We start from the raw sequence: 14,289 nt of genomic DNA on the forward strand, positions 1-14,289 counted from the left end.
CCGCTGCCTCCTTCTGCTGAGCAGGGCCCTGGATGTGCCCCACAAAGTCCTGCCTCTATGGCACCATGTTGTCCAGATCAGAAGTCCGTCCCACTTTGTCCAGTGTGGGCTTACTTCCAAGTAAGTGTGCAAAGGATTTGTGCCATCGTAAGTGAAAATGCCCTAAAAGGCAGAACTAAGAGTCTTGTGGCTCCTTAAAGATTAATACATTTACTATGGCATAGTATACTATAGACCACTTTATTAGATACATAGAGTATTATGGAGAGTTTGGGATTTATATACAATGTATACGGCAGTGGCAAGGAAATCACATTATTAATGCAATTGCCAGTTTTACATTTAATTTCCTTCTCACTGTTTTACAATCCTCCCACCAACTCCAATACTGAATATAAACCTGCTACTCTCATAATACTTATGCATCTGATGGCTATAGTCCACAAAAGCTTATGTGTATATAAAATTATTAAGTCTTTTAAGATGGCAATAATTTTAACAGGGTTGCCTCTGGAAATTTCTAAAACACAAAGCGATTTGAGCAAAACTGATGTAACACCTAGACTGCACCGATTTATCCAAGAATTTTTTGTGAGAGAGTGAAAGCCTCATCCCACGTATACTTTTGTTCTGGTTTACCCCTGAATTATCTCATTTTGCTTATATAGTGCTTATATTAGGGTGACCATATGAAAAGGAGGACATAGCTCCTGTATCTTTAACATGTGAAGCTGAGTGGGGGATGGCAGGAGAAGCGAACGGGGAAGTAGAGATGGAAATGTTCTCCATGGGGGGGGGGGGGAAATCCTGCATCTCCCCACCTTTTTCTTTTCTTTTTTAACGGGGGATCCAGTTTTTATTGGGAGTCCCCACATGGGAAAGGATGGCTTAATCCTCTCACTTACTATGATTTCCCTCTCAATTTCTCTGTCATTGGAGGTCCTGGCACTGCATTTGAAGTCTCCTCCTCCGTACCCTGGGAGTTGAGATGGCCACTTCCTACCTCGCTTAGCTCTCCCACCCACCCCATTTTTTTCCTTTTTAAAGTTGCAAAAATTAAGACTGCAACCCGGGGGGGGGGGCTCTAATTTGGAAATGCATTCCATTGAACTCAATGGGATTTATTTACTGAGTAAGCATGCAAAAGAGTTGACTGCAATCTCATGTAATGTTCTACTTTGGTGTTCAGTAACAAGAGAAGCAAATCCCAATCCCTGTTGTCAGAGGGGGAGTTCAAACAACCAATAAATGGTAGGAGGAAGTACAAAGAAGATCTGGGGTGTGTGGATAAGAAGAGCATGTGTTTGTGAACCTCAAGGGATCTCCCCAACGCACTACAGCAGAGGTGTATTGAAAAGGGAATTTCAGCAGGTGTCATTTGTTTATATGAAGAACCTGGTGAAATTTCCTCTTCATCACAACAGTTACAGCAGAGGTGTTATTTGTATATATGGAGAACCTGGTGAAATTCCCTCTGCTAATGTGACATGCTGCCCCTTGGTCTGTGCTTAGGAAAAGGGCGCAGAAAGAGGGGAAATCTTTCCAGCCCCCTTTCTCTCCCCTCTAAGCACAGACCAATGGGCAGCAGGTTATGTAAGCAGTTGAAATCAATGGGATTTACTTTTGAGTAAAGTAAATCCCATTGAAGATGCAGTTTCGGACATTCAACGGCATGGAAATCCGATCCTAAATTCATCTGCACTAAGAGATTATAAACTCCAATGGATTTGAGGGAGGAAATGTAAAAAATCATTAAAAATCAACAGATAACCCAATCTGGTTCAAATTTGACATGCTGAAAGCTCTCCTTAATACCTATTACTGTGCCAATTTGGATCTCTTTATCTTTAAAAATGAGGGTGCTGCTGGCAAGGAGGGTGCATTTCCACATTTCTTTTAAAGTGAAAATGGACGAGTTAAGATGGAGGAAACAAGAGGAGGAAGGATTTGAATTGGCATATCAAAACACCTGCTGGAGACAAGACATTCTCCTTTCTTTCATCAGCAATTCTGCCCCTTGAAAACACACCCACAGAACTCCGGATTCCAAACAAGGGATGAAAGTACATGCTGCAGTTTGAGCGATGTGCTTTAGCATGCCCGTAAGAACCAGACTTTCCCCACACCAAAATATTGCACATCTTTTGGCTTTATAGCACAATTAAAGCAGGATGCATGGGAGTACTTCACAATAAAAGCAGATTATAAGATAGAAAACTTTGGAGTCCTTTGCACGCAATTCAGTGACTGCAGAGTATAACGCTGGTGTGATAAAGCAAAACAAAAAGCGCCCAGCCAGGGTATTGATTTAGAGCTTTATCACACCAGCATTATACTGTGCAATCACTGTGAATTGCATGCAAAGGACTCAGAAGTTTTCCACCTTATAATCTGCTTTGATTGTGAAGTACTCCCATGCATCCTGCTTGTGCTTCAAAGGGAAAATATTCGCCATATTTAGCCCCTGCTTTTTGAGCATATCTTTCGAGCCGCCGCCAGGTGCAGGAGGATTTTAAACAAAGCTTACATCTGCTTAAGCTTTAAAGATAAAGACACCAAAATTGGCACAGTAATAGATATTAGGGAGAGCTTTAAGCATACCAAATTTGAATTGAATTGGGTCATCCGTTGATTTATAATGATTTTTTTGTTTTGTTTTTACATTTCCCCCCTTAAACTCACTTCCTGGTATGCAAAGGATCGCTGTCGCCGGGTAGCAAAACAAGGCGAAAGCTTCGCGCTACGGGGATAATCCGAGGGAAGCAGGTACGTGGGATGAAGCTCTTCCTCTTGTGCTTTGTGAACCTGGGGAAACGGAATCTACTCGCAGAGAAAACCGCCCAGCGACTTCAAACAAACTGACTCAGCAGCGCTTTACGTTCGGAAACCAAACGCCAGGCGGGAATAGAAACTGAAACCGCTGCCTTATCAAAAGCGCCCACCCAGCTAAAGCCGCCTGCCCAGTGCCAAGCGAGGAAATCGAGAGACCGCGCTGCGCTGGCGTCCTCCACTCCACAAGGAAACTTTTGAGTGCCACGGGAGAGACCGATTTGGCGGTTGCGCTTTTGGAAAGCAAGCGCAGCGACCGCCTTCTTCGCGGGGAGACAAGGCGTTGCGGCAGCAGGAGGAGAAGCGCAGAAAGATCGCTTCGACAACCGTCCGGGCGTCGACAGCCTGAGTGCGGGAAGGTGAAGGCAGGAAGGGCCCCGCGTTGGCAACAGAATGGAAGCGGCGGTGGCGGCGAGCCCCTCCCACGACGAGTCCATCGACTATTTGATTGCTTGTTTCAGGTCCAGGATCAAGAATAACATACAGGTGAATCAAGTGCTGGACTTTATGCCCACCCTGAGCTACGAGGATAAAGATCTTCTCCGGACAGCGGCGCAGAACAAGGGGAACGTCGAGGGCGCGGAACTGCTCCTGCGCATCTTGGAGAAGTCGCGCGCGCCCGGCTTGCGCCAGGAATTCTGCCAGGCGCTGACGCAGGGCGGCTTTGAAGCCGCCAGCTACTTGGACCCCAGCCTGAGGGCGCTGCCCTCCCCTTCCCTGGAGGCCGTCAACGACCTGGGCAAATGCCTAGTGGACGTGTTCTTCGGCCACCTAGTAGAGAAGCTGAGGGCCACGCAGGTGGCCCTGTCGTGTGGACAGAAGGGTCTCTTCCAGGACGAGGACGTGGAGCAGGTCAGAGCACGGTCTTCGCTAAAAATCCAGGCCCCGCTCCCCCCATCCCTCCCCCCCCGACAAAAAGATGGCATTTGAATATACTGCATCTGGCTCACCAGATGTTTTGGCCGCAATTCCCATTATCCATCACCATTGGCTATGCTGCCTGCTAAGGCAAATGCGAGCTGTAGGCCAAAGCACTGGGACGGCTACGAGTTGCCCACCTTTGCTGTAGGAATAAGATACATTTGAGGGGACATACCAAAATAAATGACAGTACATGCTCATAGGAAAACCACACTTGCCCATAGAGAAAATATACCTGCCTATAGGGAAACCATGCCTCCCTTAGGGAAATATAGGACAGTGCTTGCCCATAGGGAAACCATGCTTGCCCATAGGGAAAACGGCCCTACCATTAGGCAGAGATGCTGGGAGACAGCAGCAAAATGCTGGAGCTGAGATCTCTGTGCTATGTGGCCTGCCCTGTGTCCCCTAAGTTACCCTGCTGCCTTCAGGTGTGATGGAGGATGCTGTCCTGTTGCCAGTGTTGAAGGAAGATTCAATGGCCAGTCCTGTTGGCATTGTCCAAGGAATGGGAGTGGATGCCATCTGTTCTGAGCCTCAGGCAGCAAAATGTCTTGGACCAGCCTGAATAGATCACTTCTTTACGTTCCAAAAGCCTGCACACACAAGTAGGTTTTTAAATGGTACCTAAACACCAGCAGCTTCAGGGACAGATGAATTTCTATTGGGAGTTCCACAGCTGGGGTGCCACCACCAAGAAGGCCCTGCCACGTGTGGTAGCCTCTCAAACAGGATGTTTCTGGGGCATTTCAAGCAGAGTCTCCCTGGCAGATCTTAAATCATGGGTTGGTCAGTACTGAGGAAGTAGATCCTTCAAGTATTTGGGCCTTGAGCTGTTCAGGGCTTTGTACACTTCGTACCATAGTGTTTCACTGTGGGCAAGTACTGACATTTGTTCTATTTTCCCTATGGGTAAGTATGGTTTTCCTATGGGGAGGTACTGTCCTATGTTATCCTATGGTCAGGCATGGTTTTCCTCTGGGCAAGTGCTGTCATCGGTTTTATTTTCTCTATGAGCAAGTATGGTTTCCCTATGGGCAAGTCCTGTGCTATGTTTCCCTATGGGCAGGCATGCTTTTCCTATGGGCAAATATGGTTTTCCTATGGAGAGGTACTGTCCTGTGTTTTCCTTTGGGCAGGTATATTTCCCCTTTGAGAAAGCATACTTTTCCTATGGGCTAGTACTGTCATTGGTTTTAGTATGTCCCGCATTTGTGAAACTAAGGACTCGATGGCCTTATAGGCCCCTTCCAACTCTACTATTCTATGATTCTGTGAACTAGAGGACAGGGTGCAGAAGTGGAATGGTGTGTTGAGGGTGCCAAATTGCCTTCCACCAGGCCTGCCGTAGGCTGGATAAATAGGTGGCAGTGGCCATGCCTACTGTCAGTGGGCATGTCCATTTGCATCACCCCACCCCTGCCCATTCTGCCTTTCTCTGTGTGGAGACAGGCTGCATGAAGCCATGCAGGCAATGGCTGCTCTTCTCAGGGCCACTCGAGGTGGGCACCTTCTTTGCACACTTCCCATTGTCCCCATCTGTGGCAGCAAGGCCTCACCTTGATAAGCATGGGAGGAAAGCACACTGCTCTTACCCTCTGCATAGTGATGAACTCAGCTCTGCTTTGTCAGTGTTACACGGCAGAGCCAGTTATCCCTAAAACATGTTTTTTTCAGTGCTGGGAAAGCTATACTTCCGCATTGGGGAAAAGCGAGGTACAACCAACATCATCAATGAGAGAAGCTTGTTACCCACCCCTCTCCAGGCTAGAGATGTAAAATTTCCAGAAATTTTGAAGCCATGAGAAAAAAATATTTCCCCCCTGGGTTTTTTGGAAAAAACCGGAAATGTTCTGAAAAATTGAAATAATGCAATATTAGCATTTTTTACAGATTGAAAGTCACTTTGTTACTTTAGTAACATAAAATGTAGTTATGTCCAAGTTGGTTTGGCATAAAATTATTACATTTGGTATATTAAAAGTACAGTGTATTCAAACAATTATTACAAATTTAATGTACTTTTTAACTTTTTAAAAAAACTTTTTTTGGTAACAAATGGAGCTACAAGCTCCTGAACTGTTAGGCACACCTGAACTGTAAGGAACCTCTTTGGTTCTGCCAGTTTATGAGGAGCAGGCAAAAATCAATTTAAAACAACAACAACAACAGAAGAAGAAGAAACCAGCAACAATAGTAACAAAGAAAATTATTTCTGTTTCTGCTAGTCCTCCAGTGTCAAGACATAAAGCACCCATTCCCATAAAAAGAACTGAGAAAAAGGGGGAACCAAGATTCAATGGATATGCTTGAAATTTAATCAGACTCATTTCCTGACCTATAGCTATCACTATCAGTTTCAATCTCAGCTTCAGTGGCAGTGACCCCTAGAGGCAAAAATGCATCTTGCTCTTGCATTTGAGAGTTGTAGTCTCAGTTTGCAACCTAGGACTTGCTTGTCCTTGGTGCGCAGACATTGTAATAATCTAATACTGTACAGTTTTTAGAATTCATTTGGAGAAGTAACTATCTGAACACCTTGTCTTAAACATCTTATTCATTATGCTAAAGTAAAACATCCTGTAATCCGTTTTTTCTTCATTTTTTTCAATTTTTCCGGGGGTTTTTCTGGGCCTTCACATCTCTACTCCAGGCTCCCCCTGCTACTTTGTATGAATGGGAAGGGGAAGGAACTAATGCAGCAGATCTCTATTTTTATAAACCCAAGATGCGCAACTGTGCAACAGCAAAGTAAAGAATAAAAGCCCCCTTCAGAAATGCACAGTTTCGGATATGAATTGGAGTGAACTAACGCAGCATCAGAAAAGCTAATTAGAATTATCTAAAGTGGGAGCTATTAAATTGTAAATAGGTATTGACATCTGCAGAGGTTTTTTTTTTAATAAATAGAAGTGGTTAGAAGTTCACCCTCCTTCCTCACTTTAGGTCTAAAAATAGACTTCTAAGGTATGATGGATATCAAATTCGATGTTCTCATCATTACAATTTACCCAATCAGAATTTAGCCTTAGAATTTATCTAAGGAAGCAGGGTGAACATTTAGCCACATCCATTAATTGCTTTAATGAACTTATGAAATTGATTTTTTTTCCATGGAAAAATAAAGCACCCGAAAATGTTCCATTTGGGGAAACTTTCTGCTCTAAATCACTGCTTATAACTAAACTTATTGGTATATCTTTTGTAAATTGCTTTGATATAAGGGTCCAAATGGAAAATCAGTATATCAGAGACAAAGGTTCAAGGTAGCTTTTTCTCCAGAAAAACTGTTTTTCTATTTGGAGGATTTCCCACCCTAGCCCAACAGATCATTTAAGCATTCATGTCACCCATATCTGCAGCTTGAAGTGCTACAGTCTAGTAAAACTTCACCACTTGATTCTACTGAATGTGTAAATGATCCCTAGTTAAAAGTGGTGGAGACGTGTGCATCCTAAAGATTCTATCTGCCTGCCGAAAGCTCCACATCGCAGGCAATTTTAACAATATTTGTGTCAAGTTTCTTCCCTAGAAAGTTTCTAGCTCCAGTGCTGGAATAAAGTTTCACTAGTCCAAGTTTTGCTGTTTATTTCTTTGCAATATTTTGCTATCACCCGTTTGCTTAATAGTTAATGAGTGTTTAAGCAAACAAATAATAATAAAATACTTATGCTATAAAAAGCTGAACATTTTGTACAATAAAACCAGGGATTAATACTAAAATCCGAGAAGGGTGTTAACTGTCAAAAGTTCCACGGATCAATGTTGTCTTCACCAACCATATAAAACAGATGTGGGCAGAAAGCAAATCTCTACAGGTTTTGGACTTCAACTCCCAGAAGTCCCTGACAGTATGGCCAGTGGTCAGAAATAATGGGAGTTGAATTCTCAAACACCTTGTGATCTAGGTTCTGCCTGATGTAAAGGAGAATAAAGAGGAGGCTAGCTTAACCTCACAGAGGAGGAAGTCCCACAACCAAGGTGCTGCTACACAAAACACCCTGTCTTGAGTATCATCAATCAACCTCACAATTCTAGGGGGTATGACACATGATTTGATGAACACAATTTGTTTATATGCACCCTCTATCCCCTGTGGAAATATTTTTAATCCAACATTTGATTGTGAGGTGGGGAGCAACATATTTTATCTGCAATTTGAAACGCCTTACCGAAGTGTCATACTCTGTTTTCCCCTCTTCTTTTAACCAGATTAAAGCTACTGATGCTGCTCGGGGGAATGGAGAAGCAGTGAGAGAATTGTTGTACAGAATAGTGAAAAAGAAACAATGGTTCTCACCATTTCTGGAAGCTCTGCGTGAAGCTAAGCATGAGGATATTGCCGCTGAACTAAGCGGGGAGAATGGTAACTATGATTTTGGGATTTTCGAAACTGATCATTCCTTCATAAATGTTTGCACATTAATAGTGCAGTCTTATTGCATGCCTACTCGTAAGTAACTCCCATTGAGTTCATTGGTGGATTGGAACACAGAAAGCTGTGTTATATTGGGCCTGTTCAGACAACATGCTAAGCCATGGTTAGGCTGCTAACCCTTTTGCAGCAAATGGTTAGTGAGCGTGTTTAAACTGTGATTATGTAGCCACCATGCTTAGGAATGGTTCATACAATACTCTAATGGATCATGGATCACACAACATGCTGAACCATCATGTTTAGCTCGGAATGCTTAACCACTGTGGCTTAGCATGTCATCTGAACAGGGTCATTGAGTCAGACCATTGGTCCAGCTATCCCAGTATTGTTGACACAGACTGGCAGCAGCTCACCAGGGTTTCAGGCAGGAGTTTTTCACATGTTACTTGAACATGCTGAAAAACAAACCTGTGTCCTTCTGCATGCAAAGGATGTGCCCTACCACTGAGCTGTGGCTCCTCCTATGATGCATTTAACTGGACATTAGATTGCTGCCCCAGAGTAGCAGTTCACAGTTGCAGTATTTTTGGAAAGCAATTACGAATTGTGTATGCTCAGTGGTACTTATCTATGAGTAAACGTTACTAGTTTTGTCCTGTAAAATAAGCAGCTCTTTTGGATATCAGTTCTTTATGCCCATTTCATTGTTCTCAACAGTATCTGCATCCTGTGTTGACTTCTCCTTGCATTATTTCTGGCTGCAAAACCACCAAACTTTTGTATCAAAGCCTTTAAGTGCCTTGGTCTTTCCAACATTAATCTCCTGCTGCTATCTTTGATCATGGATGCTAGGGTGACCATGGCTGGATCTACACTACTGCTTTAAAGCGCTTTATAACAGTTATAAAGCACTTTAAAACTGTTATAAAGCGCTTTAAAGCAGTAGTGTAGATCCGGCTCATATGAAAAGGAGGAAAGGGCTCCTGTATCTTTAACAGTTGCATAGAAAAGGGAATTTCAGCAGGTATCATTTGTATATATGGAGAACCTGGTGAAATTTCCTCTTCATCACCACAGTTAAAGCTGCAGGTGCCCTGCCCTCTTTTAAATCTGGTCACTCTAGTATAGCTCCTGCAGCTTTAACTGTGGTGATGAAGAGGAAATTTCACCAGGTTCTCCATATATACAAATGACACCTGCTGAAATTCCTTTTTCTATGCATCTGTTAAAGATACAGGAGCCCTGTCCTCCTTTTCATATGGTCACCCTAATGGATGTCCCTAAGTAGCAGGGCTCAGTGATAGCACCTGCTATCAAAAGTGTAAAATGCTAGCGATTGCTCCTTCCCAACTGCAAGTAGGTGATGGGAAAACAAGAAAGGAGACAATGAATGGGAGCATTGGAAGCAAGGAGGATAAGCTTGGCAAAAATAGATGCAAGCGGAACGTGTGTCCATGTCACTTGCTGTGTATCTGTGATTTTGTTCATGTTGAAGGACACAGTTACGGAGCTTGGGAGGTGGAAATTAGTGGGCATCCCACCGAACATCTATTAGAATTCACGGAATCCTAGAGAGAAGCCATCCCCATCACAGCATAATGGTCAATTGGCTGGCTGCAATCCTGTATCCATTTATCTGATAGAAAGCATAAACTGTGATTATGTAGCCACCATGCTTAGGAATGGTTCATACAATACTCTCATGGATCATGGATCACACAACATGCTGAACCATCATGTTTAGCTCGGAATGCTTAACCACTGTGGCTTACTTCTGACTTACTTCTGAGTAAGCATGTACAGGATTGCACTGTTAGAGTCTGAACCATAAAGAGAATGGATTGTGTACTTACAATTCCATCTATTGACATTTACAAAATGTATGTACCTAGGAGTTTTCCCTAACTGGGCAAATAGCAACTTTAAGTTGTGTGGTGGGTGGATAATCATCATCAGGATAATAGTATAGGAGAAAGGTATTCAGCTATATACCTATGCACGGGGCTATTCACCTGAGATGTTCGTGTTTTGATTTTGGTTTATTTATTTGGTCCATTTTCCCTCTTGTGTTAATAGTGTCAACTATTGTGTAAACTTAATAGTTAGTAGTTGGGTGGGTAACATGTGGCCCCCCAGATGTTGTTGGATTGCAACCCCCATTATCCCTCAGTATTGGCTATGCTGGCTAGAGCTGATGGGAGTTGCAGTCCAACAACATCTTGGAGGGACACTCGTTCTTCATCCCTGATCTGTTTTATAGTTTATTGACACACATAACTAAGTGTGTCGCTGCGTTTTCTATTTTATTCACCTGCATATGAAAGCTAAAGTCTGATCTAAAAGAAGATACTTTTGTTACTGATTTTATTTTCTGTGAACAGAACGTTGTGTAAAAGAGATCAGTGCAGATGTGGTTATGACAACTGATGAGCCCCTTACTTCTAAAATTGTGATGGGTCCGAAGCAGGATGCCGAATTAGAGCGCAGCTTGGCCAATGAGGAGAATGCCACAGAAGAATCATCTGGAGAAGCCACCGCAATTTCAGGTGATATGTCAGCGCTATGCTTTACAAATCCCTTCCCAATATTGATTCAACTAGAGCTGTAGTGAATCTCCTCAAAATCATTGGTCTGCCTGATTCTGGGGTCCATTCTAGCCCCGCCCCCCCGTGGGGGCCATGATTTTGGGGAAAAAACCTTACAGGTGAGGGGATATTTACCTTGAGAGCACAACAAAGCAACTTCCTGTCTTCCTGCTCCCCATTTTTACCTTTCCTTTAATGTTTAAAACTTTCTTTCATTTAACCGTGCCTACAAGTTGGAGGCTCTGCCAATGGTGCCAGCAGGAGCAGAGCAAAATCCGGGCTGAGATCTGGCTGCTGCTGCAGAAGCTGCCAACAAGCTGGCAGCTTTTAAACTCAGTTAAAGGAAAAGGGTTTTAAGGTTAAAAGAAAGAGGAAAACAATGAAACATTGGTACAAACATCCCCAGTCCCTTCCATGCACAAAAGGAACAAAATGGAAACAGCCTCCCCAGATCGCCACCTTCAGATTGGGGGGACAAATTGGAGGCAGCCATTTTGATGCAGCCATCAAGTCCAGTGTACAAATTACAAATGTAGAGTTGGATTTCTAGTGGATTTTCATGTCAGGGAGTTCATTCAGTTATCTGTGCCCTTCTCCATGCTAATCTTCCACCCAGTTTTGCATCCTCCTCCCTCTCTCCCTCCCTCCCTCACACACACACCGCCAACAGCCACTCATAATTCCATGGCCACTGGGCACACACAGTTCTCATTGGGCTCCCTCCCCTTAAAGTCCCCACCCCACCCCACCCCACCCCGTTAAAGATTTGTTGTATGAAAGCAAACCTTGGGTTTCAGTCTGCTGATACCTTCCCCTCAGAGAACTGAATCCGAATTAGAATATAGGATATTTAAAGCCGTCTTTGCTGCACAAAGGGATATCGGGCAGAAGACATGAATGCGCTGATCCTCATAGTATTCATTCTGAAATAATGTACTTATATAGCACATAAGGCATTTGGAGTGCTTTGCATACATTCTCTGGCTTGAATCCTTACAACAATCCTGTTAGGTAGGTCAGCTGTATTAACTCCACATTGCAGATACAGGTCTGAGGCTGAGAGGGTGTAGTTTGCTTATAGCCACCTCGGCTGCAATCCTGTACACACTTAGCAGGGAGTACACACCACTGAACTCTGAGGGACTTACTTCCCAGTAGATGCATATAGGATAGCACTGCTAGTGAGCTAATGGCAAAGGACTGATTTGAACTGGAGATTCAGTTACCTAGCCAATACAGGAGTTCGTTCAGCATTTCTCTGGAGCCAGTGATTTTAGGATTTGCTGCCTCTTTGAAATATATTATCAAGACAAGTTCATGTCCCTCAGCACTTCTCTGGAGCCAGTGACTTGAGCATTTGCTTCCTCTGTCTACTAGATGGAATTCATTTCCCCTTAAGTTTACTACACATACTTTGAACACTTGGCCATGATTCAGAATGAGGCTGTGATATATATATATATATATATATATATATATATATATATATATATTATATATATATATTCTTGGGAGAAAAAAATGTTTACATTTTGCCAGCAGAGGGAGTGCTTCACAGTGAAATAAACACAATCCTGTAAATTAGAGCTGGATAAGTTATATTTTGCTTTGCATTCCCCACTGCTTGAGTGGTGGAAAGTTTTACAGTTCTCTTTATAAGGAGACGTCCAGCCCATTTAGTAACAAACTATTTATTTATAAATCTACAAAGTTGAACAAATGGGGAACAAGCACCCATGCAGGTAAATATTCATCCCATGGAAAAGCCAAAGGCAAGGGGTGGAAACGGAGATATATTACAAGTTATTTATTAGTTAATTGCTGGCTTTGCAAGTATTCATCCCACACTGGTCAGTCCAGCTGCCTAATATCCTAGAACGGCCTTCCCCAGCCTGGAGCCCTCCAGATGTGTTGGACTACAATTTCTGTCTCCCCCAGCATGGATGGGAGGTGTAGTTGCCACATCTGGAGGGCCTCAAGTTGAGGAAGGCTGTGACCTTGAACCTCTTCTGCTATTCTGAAACAATCTTTCAAGCTTCACTTAGATCGTTTTTGTCCTCTGCACTGCAAAATGCTTTCCATCCCCACCAACCATCTAGTTAGATGTGTGATAGAAATTCAAGTGGCTTGGAGTAATTTCCACTGGTCAAAGGCCGTCAATCAGAATAGAGAGTGGGAGAAGCATTTTGCAAAATCAGAGAGCATATTTAGGACATTGAGTAGACATAGACAAGCAGATGACCAGGGAACCAAATCAACTCCTTAAAGTCTTCCCATCTAGTCCCTAACGTAGGTCCTGATTTTAAGCCAATGGTATTGAACCTCAGGCCCATGGGCCAAATGTGCCCTGCCTGAGGATTAAATTTGGCCCTCTGAGGTTCCCCAGATGGCCACATTCCCTTTCCCCAACCATCGATTGTCTGGTGGTTTCCCAGTCTTTGCACGCACACACTCACAGCATTCTAAAAGGTTGAAATGCCTCTCCTAATGCTTAGTAAGAGCTTCAAGATAAACTGTGCTGGGATTTGGGGTATTTTGACCTCACCCCTTTTACCTTTCCCTCCGCCTACTGTTGGAATGTGGCCCCTGAGAGCTCCTTTGAAACTGAATTTGGCCCTTGGACTGAAAGGGGTTTGACGCCCCTATGTTAAGTCTTCTACATGCACAATTATGCAAAGTGTAGGGTGACCATATGAGAAGGAGGTCAGGGCTCCCGTATCTTTAACAGTTGTATAGAAAAAGGAATTTCAGCAGGTGTCATTTGTATGCAAGCATCACCCGCTGAAATGTCCTCTTCATCACAACAGTTAAAGCTGCAGGACCCCTGCCCTCTTGACCATTTACAAAAGAGGGCAGGGCTCCTGCAGCTTTAACAATTGTGATGGAGGGAATTTCACCAGGTGATGCATGCATACAAATGACACCTGATGAAATTCCCTTTTCTATGCAACGGTTAAGGATACAGGAGCCTAGTCCTCCTTTTCATATGGCCACCCTAGCAAAGTGGTCACTGTATCTCAAGCTTGACGCCCAGAAGGGGCTCAGTTGGCCTTTTTATTATGCACCTCAGATGCTCACTCTCCTGCACAAGCCAAAATACAGATGAATGGAAGCAAGCAAGCAGCTGAGATGCATCAAGGTGAGAGCTCTGGCAGAGCCTCTGTTGTTGTGCCCAGGAAGGGCCAAACCAGATACGACATTGCATGTATCTTTGCACCTACCCTCTCTGTTTTAAAAATGCAATTGGTATGGGAGTGCTTTGATAATTATCAACATTGCAGCGGACACAGAGGAAATCCAACCCTTTCCTTCCTTGCTGCTGTCCTGAAGACAAACCCGCCACTGAATGTGCTATGTGCATTGGGAATATGCATTGGAAGGAAATCCCCCATTGGCACCATGTTTCTGAAATAGAAAATCCATCCCTCGATCCATTCATCTCTTTTACTAATTGGTATTATGCTGTATTGAAAGAGGAAAGTGTACTGTTGCATTCCTCTCCACCCCTGGTGCCTCCCCAGTTCATACAGAATCTAGTGTTGGGATCAGACTGTGTTGTACTGCTTGCTATAGGAG

The 14,289-nt window shown here is 43.6% G+C and overlaps 2 protein-coding genes across 4 annotated transcripts in view; one reads left to right on the forward strand and one right to left on the reverse strand.

Moving 5' to 3' along the window:
* GCA (grancalcin) overlaps window positions 1-14,289 on the reverse strand; it is a 216,414-nt gene that overhangs the window by 29,601 nt on the left and 172,524 nt on the right. The window lies entirely within an intron of this gene.
* Window positions 2,981-14,289, forward strand: part of IFIH1 (interferon induced with helicase C domain 1) — a 35,596-nt gene continuing 24,287 nt past the window's right edge. For 2 of the 3 annotated variants that reach the window (XM_063116475.1, XM_063116476.1), the window contains exons 1-3: window positions 2,981-3,681; window positions 7,963-8,116; window positions 10,510-10,674. In XM_063116475.1, coding sequence (XP_062972545.1) covers window positions 3,223-3,681; window positions 7,963-8,116; window positions 10,510-10,674 — 778 coding nt within the window. In that variant the 5' untranslated portion in view covers window positions 2,981-3,222. The remainder of the gene's footprint in view (window positions 3,682-7,962; window positions 8,117-10,509; window positions 10,675-14,289) is intronic. The other variant, XM_063116477.1, reaches the window with a different exon arrangement.

The sequence above is a fragment of the Elgaria multicarinata genome, chromosome 2, assembly GCF_023053635.1.
Source record: "Elgaria multicarinata webbii isolate HBS135686 ecotype San Diego chromosome 2, rElgMul1.1.pri, whole genome shotgun sequence".
Lineage (NCBI taxonomy): Eukaryota > Metazoa > Chordata > Lepidosauria > Squamata > Anguidae > Elgaria > Elgaria multicarinata.